The sequence below is a fragment of the Otolemur garnettii genome, unplaced genomic scaffold (genome assembly GCF_000181295.1).
Source record: "Otolemur garnettii isolate 467f Iridium unplaced genomic scaffold, OtoGar3 scaffold00098, whole genome shotgun sequence".
NCBI lineage: Eukaryota > Metazoa > Chordata > Mammalia > Primates > Galagidae > Otolemur > Otolemur garnettii.
In genome coordinates this window covers 316,060-327,618 of record NW_003852493.1, presented here as the reverse complement: position 1 = coordinate 327,618, position 11,559 = coordinate 316,060, and the positions used below count along the sequence as shown (strand labels likewise).

General features: G+C 42.1%; 1 protein-coding gene across 4 annotated transcripts in view; it reads right to left on the bottom strand.

Annotated features, from left to right (window-relative positions):
• FMNL2 (formin like 2) overlaps window positions 1–11,559 on the bottom strand; it is a 323,617-nt gene that overhangs the window by 130,314 nt on the left and 181,744 nt on the right. For all 4 annotated transcript variants that reach the window (XM_023516789.1, XM_023516791.1, XM_012808972.2 and 1 more), the window contains exon 2: window positions 2,715–2,798. In XM_023516789.1, coding sequence (XP_023372557.1) covers window positions 2,715–2,798 — 84 coding nt within the window. The remainder of the gene's footprint in view (window positions 1–2,714; window positions 2,799–11,559) is intronic.

Genomic DNA, 11,559 nt, shown 5'->3' with positions numbered 1-11,559 from the left:
AGGGGAAGGGGAGAGGAGGGGAAAGGGGGAAGTAGGGGAAGGGAAGAGGGAGGAGAAGAACAGAGGAGGGGAGGAGCAGAGGAGAGGAGAAGACAGGAGAGGAGGGAAGAGGAGAAGAGGGGAGGGGGAAGAGACAGGACAGGAGGGAGGACAGGGGAGGGGAGGACAGGGGAGGGAAGGGAAAGTGAAGGGAAAGGAAAGGAAGAGAAGAAAAGAGAGAGAGAAGACCATGAGGGAGCGGAGGGAGGCAAGGAAGGAAGAAGGAAAGGAAAGAAGGGAAGGAAGGGGGAAAGGAAGGAAGAAAGGGGAAGGGCAGGAAGGGAAGGGGGAAGGGCAGGAAGGGGAAGGGCAGGAAGGGGGAAGGGAAGGGGGAAGGAAGAAAGGGGAAGGGCAGGAAGGGAAGGGGAAGGGCAGGAAGGGAGAGGGAAGGAAGGGGGAGGAAAGGGGAAAGGGAAGGAAAGAAGCGGGGACGGAAAGAAGGAGGGCTTTGCCTCTGTTCTCTTCTCTCATGCCTTGAATTTTCTTTTTTGGTACAACCAGAAAACAGCATGGATGCTGAATTATGGGAGGCTTTTACTATCTTGGGTGTCACTTAACATTCCATAGATGGGTCGTTAGTTTTTATATCCTATAATACAAAGCATACTGAATGGCAATATAAGGAATCCCAGTCCTGCATTTAATATCTTGACTGTTTTAAATTCTATTCCCATGTTGTTTGTTAGTAGAATTGTTTCCTAAAGAAAACCACTCCCTTGATCGTGGCTCTCCCCCGTCAGACTTGGGTACGCCCTGTACACTCTGCACTGTCTTTGTTCTGGTTTAGTCCTGTTTTCCTATCAGCTTTGTTAATGTGAGAGACTGAAAATGTGAGTATGCAGTGTATGTATACGGTGATACACTGTGAACTGGTGGGACGTATGTGACAGCTTATCAACGTTTGGAGATACTGGTACTTGATGTCCTCTTAAGGAAAATCTGCCTCCAAATTTTAAGCTGGAAAGTCACTGGAATAACTTTTGAAAAGAATTACAATAAATGGCTTTTTAGATTTGGGGTACATATGTTAAGAATTGTGTATAAATTGAAATGTCCATACTCAATTACAAAAGAAAAAAGAAAAAAATGTTCTATCTCCTGCAATTTGTATGATCAACTTTCCTTTACGTTAATTATCGGTATTAGGTGTTTCCTTGCTATTACATAAAATCATTTCTCCTTGCAATATTAGGTTTAGACATCACTCATTAAAAATGAAGTCTCGAGAGAGAAGATAAGGTCAACAATCCCTTTTTCTCTTTGGCATCACAGTCACTAAGCAGTAAACTTCTTCTTCCATTTTTACCTACTCTTAGTGCTCAGGCACAGAGGAGAAAAGATGGTGAATTTACCACCATGCCAGGACTGTTTTAGTTTAGGAACCTAGGTGAAAACAACATGAGTGCTTCAGAAGCTTTAAGCGAACCGTCTACCTATAGGGAACAGAAAAATCCCTCTGGTCCCTTGGCACATTTATCCTGCTGCAGAGACCCTGTGTAAACTGTGCTGGAAGTAATTACAGAAACTTTCAAGGTGGCAGCAGGTGTGAGTTCACGACCACCACAAAGCTCATGGGACAAAATAAAAGAGCTAATACACTTCAGACAGTGGCCCTTCCAAGGATTATAACAACTATCCTGTACTTAGCTTTGTAACAGAGTACGCTACACCTGTAATCCCTGAACTCTGGGAGGCCAAGGCGGGTAGATTGCCTGAGTTTTGGAGTTTGAGACCAGTCTGAGCAAGCCTGGTCTCTACTAAAAAGAGAAAAACTAAGCTGGGCGTGGTGGCTCGTGCCTGTAATCTTAGCACTTTGGGAGGCTGAGGTGAGTGGCAGGCACCTGTAGTCCCAGCTAGTTGGGAGGCTGAGACCAGAGAATCACTTGAACCCAAGAGTTTGAGATTTCTGTGAGCTGTGACTCCACTGCACTCTACTGAGGGTGACAAAATAAGACTCTGTCTCAAAAAATAAATAAATAAATAAATAAGACAAAAATTATTACCAATTACCACAGAATACCACAGGTGCTAAAAAGAATGAGGCAGAGACATATACGCTGGCATGTGTATGAACATGTGGAAGAGTGTGTGAGTATGGATATGATCATATTTTGTTTTTTAAAAACAAGATAAAAAAGCTGGAAGAAGACACTTCAAAGTCTCACCAGCAGATCACTGCAGTATAGAATGTGGAAGGCGGAGAGAAAGAAAGTGGGAAATGTCACTTTTTATTTTATCGCTCTCTGAAAAGTCTGAATTTGGTATTATGAGTTAATGACAGCTGGAGAGTTCCTAAAATCTGAAATGATTTTTCACCTTCCGACAAAAACACACTTTACCCTGTGTGACTGGGATAGCCAATTAGGCAACCCGCGGGTTTGAAGCAGCACACATTGCTAGGAAGGCAAACAGAGAAATGGACCGTCGGAATTTGGGTTTACTCTCTTCACCAGATTCCCCAGCAGATTTCACTGGAAAATGTTTGAAAATGAAGAGAACTAAAATAATGAAATAAGAAGTCGTTTACTAGCTTTTCCTTTGGAGTTAAGAGACAGGAAACAAAGACTTGCAGACAGACATCCATGCAGCTCCTGGAGGAAGCCCGGCACGTTGAGGAGAGAAATCTGCCTCTCTCCTTTCACTGTTTCCTTGATAAAAGCATTGCTGTTTCTTACCTGATCACAAATCAGTTCCCATTTTTTCTCATTGTCATACTGTCGTAGTAACCTGGCTTTGTCAGGAGGTAGGTTCATAGCATTCTGTTAACAAAAAACAGAGAGAAAAAAATGATTTGTTAGATTCCACAACAGGCTGCTAAGGGGTAATTCACAGGCAGACCAAATACTGCTACTGTGGTTCTTTCTGACCTTCTTTCCATTCATATTGTCTCATTAAGCCCAAAGAGCCTACAGAAGTCATAGACATCAAATTGCTTAAATGGGAAAAGGGGAACTCTGAAGTTCTATGTTGGGATGTCTGAGACGTCTGCTTTGAACATTCAGACCTGCAGCTCAGCAAAGGTGATGCTTTGTCTCTTAGCAAGCTCCCTTTCTACTCAAGGCAAAGGTCAGAAGTGGTTGTTCATAAGGTATCAGCCGTCTTTCTTTTTCAAGCACTGTAGCCGCAACAGACATAGAACAGAAAACACTAAAAAACTCAATAACCAGGTAGCGCCTATAGCTCAAAGGAATAGGGCACCAGCCCCATATGCTGGAGGTGATGGGTTCAAACCCAGCCCTGGCCAAAAAAAAAAAAAAAAGCTCAATAACCAAAACCACTGATAGATTTAATTTTGACTCACTTTGGTAAACAACCACGGAATAAAAGAACAAAATTTTTTTAAAGATAAAAACATGACAATGACACAACTGTTTGTTGTCCCCAGTGCGAGACGACAGTATTCCTTCAGCACATGTGTTATTAACATTTGTGACCACAACTCTCAGCTTAGCTATACTGATTTACGAAGTTGAGTTTGCAGTGAGAAGCTGACCAGGAGCTGAGCTGTCCAGGCATCTAGACATCAGTACTTACATGCCCCCGCCCCGCCCGCCACATTAACTCAGCACACCTTCAACAGTTTGGGCCAGGAATTTTGCCCAGGTACATGCACATGTCATGAGTCTAATGTTCCAAATGACCAACATGCCTGTTTTTAAGATCCTTGGCTGGGGTATGAGGTGAGATCTTTGGTGACAGAACATGACACAGTAAGTGAGCCCCAGGAGGAATTCAGATCTGTTCCTCTGGCACTCCCCCCGCCCCAACATTCCCATGCTCCAAACAACTGAGCTAAGCAGCTGAATAATGTATGATGTCTATTAATCATCCTGTCCATCCTGTGGCATCAACGTTCTAACTCATACCTAGCCCTAAATAAACAATGCAGCTCCTCATCTGGGTCAATATTTGAGTAGACAAATACAGACATCTTAAACGCTCAGTGCTCAAGCCCCAGCTCTCTGAAGGACTTGGCTTAGAGAGAAAGAATTCCCCTTGCCGTGGTTACTGTCCCATGTGAAACAAATGTGATAGTGAAAGGGGTGAGTGAACTATTCTGATTCAATGGCAGAGAGAATTGGTCTTTGGTGATGTTGATAGATTTAACTCGAGCATTTCCCTTAAACTCCATCTAACATCCAGATTAGAATGGCTTGAGTACATCTACCACCTATGAAGTCTAACTCATCGGATTTTACAATATTCTGTCTTCAGAATATTCAACTTCTTTAATTACCCTCAAAGCTGACAATTATAAAGAACTCTAGACTCCACAGTTTTCAATGGTACTGCCAGTGCTTTTTAGGTATAGAAATACCTAAAATGGGAAATCGTATTCCTATGGCCTATCTCTAAGGAATATCTACTTTAACCACGATGGAAAATAACTACCTGTAATTATTAGTGATCACAGTTTAACAATGTTAATCAACAAGCCCTGGGATGAGGCAAAGGAGAATCGCATGCATACCTTTCTGAGGAAGTCTAATGTTATTTACTGTCAAATAGCCAGTCCACCCTTGCTTATTGGCACTCGAGACATGGAGTTTTTTTCTCTTAAACTGGTTTTGACCCTCAAGTTCCTGCCCCTGTATATGATTATGCATTAAATGAGAACAATATGATCATGAGATAAGTTAAATGAGTTTTCCTCCCGAGTCCTCATTAATCCTTTGAGATAAAAAGGCAATAAGAAAAAGAATGCCTGAACTCCTTCAAGGTGCCAAGCTCTGTATTACACCCTTTGCATATACAATCCCATTTAATCTCCATAATAAGCACATGACATAGATATTATTTTCCCCATATATGTGTTAATAGACCTGGGAGAACTTGGTTAATTTGCTCAAGGTTGCACACCTTTACAGGAACAAAAACAGAACCTGAACTTACCCTGTTAACACCCCCCCCCCGCCCCCAGACAAACTCTGAAGCTTTCTTTGCAGCAAAGCAAGATGGCAAATAATTTGAGAGCTCTTTTTGTACTCTGCTGGACACCCCTATGGAAGCACTCTGCCAACACTGCTACAGGAATCACATGCCAGCCCAGTTTTTACTGCTCCTTCTAGACTACGTGTATTTTGATTAAAGTCTCTCATTCAACAAACATTTATGAAGTGCTGCCCTTGTACTAGCACCGTGCAACACGCTGGGGGTACGATGGGAAACCAACAGGCATGGTCCCCACGGAGCATTTCATTACGATGAGGAGACACGTAAGAAATAAACAGTGCTCTTAAAACTCTGGGAAGTCTGGAGAGAGGTTATCAGAGGGCAGATTTAGTATAAATGGCCTTCAAAGACCTCTCAGGAAAAAGTAACGATGTGAGTCCTAACAAAATGAGGAGTCAGCCAGGTAAAGAGCAGACAAAGGCACAGGGAGCAGGGAACAGAATAGCTGCGAGGCAGGAAAGCGCTGAGGGCATCCAGAGAGCTAAAAGCTCTACAAGCCAGCGCAGCAAGAGAGAAAGTAAAAGGAAAAGAATGAGGGAAAGATGAATCAAAGCCAGAGCACACATGTCCAGACATGCAGGCCAGCATCAATGTATTTAGTGCCACCTGAACCCACAGAAGGCTTCTAAGCAGGGAGATAGCATGAGGAAGTTATTTTACACTGTATGTGCTATGTGCACAACTGACTGGAAATAGCACAGGTGAAAGGTGGGAGGCCAGCGCAGCAGTTGAAGTGAATGATGGAGGCTGGGATGAGACTGATGGTATAACAGTGAAGAAAAATGCATAGATGTCAGAAATATTAAGCAAAACTAAAAGGGCAAAAAAAATAGTACCTTGTTTCTGGTCTGAGTCACTAGGTTAATGAATAGTGGGACTTTTAACAAGAAGGGCACAGAGCCGAAGGCAGCATAAATCTAGAGGTGATGAAGAATAAGATTGTTCAGTGGCCCCATTTAGGTCTGAGATAGCTATGAGGCAAGAGAACAGTCAAGCAGGTAGGGAGATGCAAGATTCTGGAGGTCAGAAAGAAGGCCTGCGTTCTCTGAACAAGAAGAGGCTTGAATTTTTCTGAGCCTGCTGACTAGTTATTGTTACAAGAAGTTCAACATTGATACATCAAAACTAATAATACTACACTTGGTAAACCATTCACCAAGCATCTAAAATAACCCTTTCCATATGTCAAGGCTCTGTGGTGCTCAGGCATACACACACTGTTAGCTTAATAATTCTACAGGGACCCCAAGGAAGCAGCTCTGTTTAAAACTAGACACTCCACAGAGGCTGGGCTAAAGTTCAGGGATGCTGTGATTAGCTACTAATAACTTCCTTAGAATGCATTTAAACTTCCTTAGAATGAACTCATTCTTCTTGTACTGTACAGGACAGGACTCTGGAGTCCAAGCTAAATGTTTGTGCAGGTAATTCATAGAAGTTCAAGTTCTTTTCTGAGAAAAAATATTGGCAGGTCCATTTGCTGCCTTTCTAAAAATGAACCATTCTATTTGGCTGAAAATGTAAATCCATTTCCAAGTTTTCCTTAGAAAGTGACAACTCTGCTGTACCCATGCTTAGTGACACCTGTGACACAGATCTGTGACATGGCTCTCCCTCCCTTCCTTTCCTGCATGGATCCCTCCAGCATTTACTGGGCTCTGACCATATGCCAGAATGTCCACACTGTAAGCATCTAAAAGAATTCAGTCATGAAGTTGCTGCCCCCAAGTACCTGCCAAAGTCCCACTGAAGACAGATGATATTGAGTTGGAAGTTCAGTGGATGTTAATTATCTGTTTTCAAGATTGCACAAGTGTAGCAGCCCATATAGCCTATGGCTAGGAGGAGTGAGAGTTATAAGTAACACCAGTAGCTCAATAATGGAACACCTTAGTGAAAAGGGCATGGGGAGGGATTTAGCTCTGGTAACAAGCATGAGAGAGCACAGTATTAGTGAATTGGCAGTCTCTACACCTGTGGTGTTAAGAGCCACAGAACTGTGTCTTTAAGAAGCTTGAGGAGAAGGCGGTCTGGAGTGCGCACTGTATCCTGGACCACTTACTCTAACTCTGTCTCCTCTCCTGCTTAAACAATGCCAGCAGGGTGTCTCTCTGCTGAAGATTACTAAGCTCTGCTAAAGACTGTCAAGATTTATTCTAAGACTGCTTCATCCTCAAAGTCAGTCTATCTGTCTGTCTTTCTGTCTCTCCCCCACCCCTTTCTGCTAAAGTAAATAGCCCTCAGGCAAATAAGAGCAATTGTTCCTGAGGGAGAACTGTCTGGGTCCAGAACCTAAATAAGCCAGGACCAGAGACCAACCTGTCCTGGGCCGACCAGTGGCAATGACACACAAGTTCCTAAGATAATTTAGTAGTCTTTCTGTTAAGAATGTTCCTTTCCTTCTACTCTTAACCTGGCAAACTTCAAGAATCAATTCAAATGTCATTTAGTGCTAGAACCTTCTCCCAACTACTCCAAGAAGACATACGCGCTCCCTGGGCTCCAAGACTGCTATACGCATGTCTCTATCACAGAGACATGTACTGCTTTCAAAAGTGCCTCCCATCTTATAATCTTTTGACAATAGATGGTATAATAATTAAACCAAATAAACTGCAATAGAAAATTCAAATTTCAGAGTGCTTTGTGAAGAAATCAATTATGGCTAAGGAGAGGCTATGATAGCCTGTATGTCTAAAGATACAACTGCAGATACTACTAATCACCATATACAACACAGAATAGAAGGAAGGTACTCAAACCAATTAGAACGAAATAAACTTATGTCCAACGCATAAAGGGTTTTCTGATACCAGCTCCTCTCCTGGGCTCATGGTAATAATGCAGACTTGTAAAACATCCTCCTTTTTTTACCCCGACATCCTCAAGGCTCAGACTGAGAAACCCACAGTGATTAAACCACCATGCAGGAGTGAAAGTGAATACCGTCAAATACGGCTTATATAACACACCTTTGTCCTCATAATCTCTAAATTAAAACTCACAAGGATTAAATCACCAGATTTTATAAGAGGAAGCTTCTATTACATAACCACTTGCTAAGAAAGAAAAATGAACATGGACTTTGTAATTAGTGTTATAGAACCAGGGGAAAGTATGTCACAAGAGAAATGGCTTAAACAATCTTCTAGAGCACTTAAATAATAGAGATACAAAAGTGTTACAGGAACCCAAAAGAAGAGGTAATTAGTTGTTTAAAAATTTAGGGCTGCCATGGTGATAATCCTTCAGCTTTGGGAGGCCAGAATAAGAAGATCGCTTGAGGCTAAGAGTTCCAGATTAGCCACAATAACAAAAGTGACACTCTGCTTCTACAAATAAAAAAAAAAAAAAAAAGGTTTTAAATTAGGCAGGTGTGGTGGCCCACACCTGGACTCCCAGTTTCTTTGGGAGGCTGAGGTGAGAAGACAGATATAAATCGTGGTAGGAAACACACATCGGGTTGTTAAGTATGAAGTGTCTGATTTTCTTAAGCACTAAGTTTGACAGTGAATATCTTTGAGACTTGTTTTTGTTTTTTTTTTTAATTGTGAACATACATCCTCATTCTTTCAAACCCACATTACTGTGACTTGTGGTTATCTTTCAAATTTTGTTTTAGAGCAGCAGTTCTCAACCTGTGGGTGCATTCAGTACAATGGCTCGATAATGATGAAGTCCCGAGTACAGTCCAAAACCGAACATTCATCCAAAAAAGCTAATGGGGGTGAAGGTCCAACTGCAACTACTTTACCTAAAATATGCAAACAATGTAACCTAATCAATTGTACCCTCATATTAATCTGAAATTTAAAAAATTTTAAAGCTAACAATATCTGGTAGTCCAGTGCATTATCAACTATAGCTTTCTGAAACCTGGTCAGAGGATGTCAAATGCAACCAGTATGACAAAATGATAAGGATGCTTTCAATTAAGTAGCAAGATTGGTCAACAGAGACAGGCCAATCCTCTTGCAAGACAACACTGTCGCATAAACGCTGCTCTAAAGCTAGACTTGAGAACTCTCTGTCATCCACCATATTCACCAGGCCTTACACCAACTGACTCTCTTCCAGGCTTTGGATCACTTCTTGTTAGGAAAAATATTCAATTCTCAACAAGCTGCGGAAAACGCCTTTTGTGATTTCCTGGCCACTCACTCTCCACGCTTCATCACTGCTGGCACACACGCTTCTGTTCAAATGGCAGAAATGTGGCAGTATTTTAGGCACATATTTTGATTAATTGTACTGTGTCTGTTTGTGATATAATAAACTAAATTTGGATTTGAAATTGGATGTTTCAGATCTAATGACCTAATAATATAAAATTTACACTTAGCCACCTTTAAGTTTACAGTTCAGCAGTGTTTAGAACTACATTCACACTGTTGAGCAACACATCTCTAGAATTTTTTATCTTGCAAAACAGAAACTCTATACCCTTCCAAAAAATTTCATTTTTCCTCCTCCCTAGAGCCCTGACTTTTCTCTATAAAAAGTGAGGAATTGAAATGGATTGCAACTAATGGTTGGACAGCACAATGAATTTAATGAGCTACTATAGGGCAAGGATTTACTAGTTGGCTTCTGGAACTGGACTAGCTGGGTTCTAATCCTGACTCTACCATTTACTCTCAGTGATCTTTTGAATGAGAAAATAAATTAGGGCAGGTACAGCAGTTCACAGTGTAACCCCAGCACTATGGGAGACCAAAGCAGGAGGCACTTTGGAGGATTCCTTGAATCCAAGAGTTCAAAACCAGCTTGGGCGACATAGCAAGATCCTGTCTCTACAAAAATTTCTTTAAATTAGCCAGGCATGTCATGTGCCTATAGTCCTAGCTATTTGGGAGGCTAAAGTGGGAGGATTACTTGAGCCCAGGAATTCAAGATTACAGTGAACTATGATTATGCCACTGCACTCCAGGCTGGATGGTGTAGAGACTCTTTCCCATTAAGGAAAAAAAAAAAAGTAAATAAAGTGAAAAAACAGTTCAGAGTTGAAAAAGCAAGTAAACAGAATTCAAAATTGAAGGTCAGAGTCCAGCGAGAATCAAAGTTAAAGGTCAAAACCAACAGGAAGAGCCAATTATTGGTGGTCTAATGTGTCTCAGGTACTCAGGCTCTTTGCCTCTATTATCCCATTTAATCTGTTTCATAATCCTGACAAGTAGGCATTATCTTCTCCATCTAACAGAAAGGAAACAGAAGAACAAGAGATCAGTAACTCTCTCATGGCTGAGACAGGCAGCAAAACTAGGACTTTTGTTTGCATGACCTACAAGCTACAGCATTTCTAAAATATGACTTGTCCAAACTGAGCAATCCCACAATTCTACTAAACCAGAGACAGAGTTGTTAGCATGTAAAGGGAAGGTAGAAATGCATGCTATTACTTAGGCTGTTAATACTTTCAGCTAAAATACTGGCATTTTAACAGAAGTATTCTAAGATTTTGAAAAATATAAACTTGGCTTGGTGCCTGTGGCTCAAGCAGCTAAGGCACCAGCCCCATGCGCATGAGCTGGTAGGTTCGAATCCAGCCCAGGGCTGCCAAACAACAATGATGGATGCAACCAAACAAAAAAAAAAAGTAGCCAGGTGTTGTGGTGGGCGCCTTTCGTCCCAGCTACTTGGGAGGCAGAGACAGGAGAATCGCTTGAGCCCAGGAGTTGGAGGTTGCTGTGAGCTGTGATGCCACAGTGCTCTACCCAGGGTGACAGCTTGAGACTCTGTCTCAAAAAAAAAAAAAAAGAAAGAAAGAAAAAGAAAAATATCAACTAAAACCCCAAAACAGTGACTGGCTGAATATGGCTAGCAAGGTACGATGTTAAGCCAGTCTATACGTAATAAACCCTGACGAAAAACAAATCAAGGTGGAGATACAGATATGCCATAAACTCAGGCTTCAACAGATCCTCGGTGGAGCGGAAGGAGAGATGATGAGCACCCAAGTGTAAAACAGAACATGGTGAAAAACACGACAGAATCTCAGAAGGGGCCGCTGCTTTCTGTCATGGGAAGAACGGCCGTGGATTAGGCCTGGCTATGCGGGAGGATCTGAGAATGGTTTCACGCTGATTTGGTTTTTAGGACTGGGACTGTGTAGACGGGTCCCCGCAGGGTGCACTCGGGACTACACCACTCATTCACAGTGCAATCTTGGGTAGTTATTTCACCTAAATCTCAGCGTCCTCACGAGTGAAATGGAAATGGCTGTGGTGGCAGTGAGGAATACAGTGATGGTGACGCAGATAGTGATGATGACACTGCCAGCATCTCAGAGTTTGAGAAAAATCAGACCATGCTTGTGTGGTATCCCCTCCCCCTGTGGTTCTCCTTTCCTCAGTTTCACATTCTAAGGTTTCAGTTTCCCTCAGTCAACCTCAATCCAAAAATAGATGAGTATGGCACAGTAAGATATTTCGAAAGAGTGAAAGAGAAACCAATATTACTGTTGTTGTTAATCTCTTTCAATGCCCAATTTATACATTAAACTTTATCATAGGGCTCGGCGCCTATAGCTCAACCGGCTAAGGCGCCAGCCACGTACACCTAAGGTGG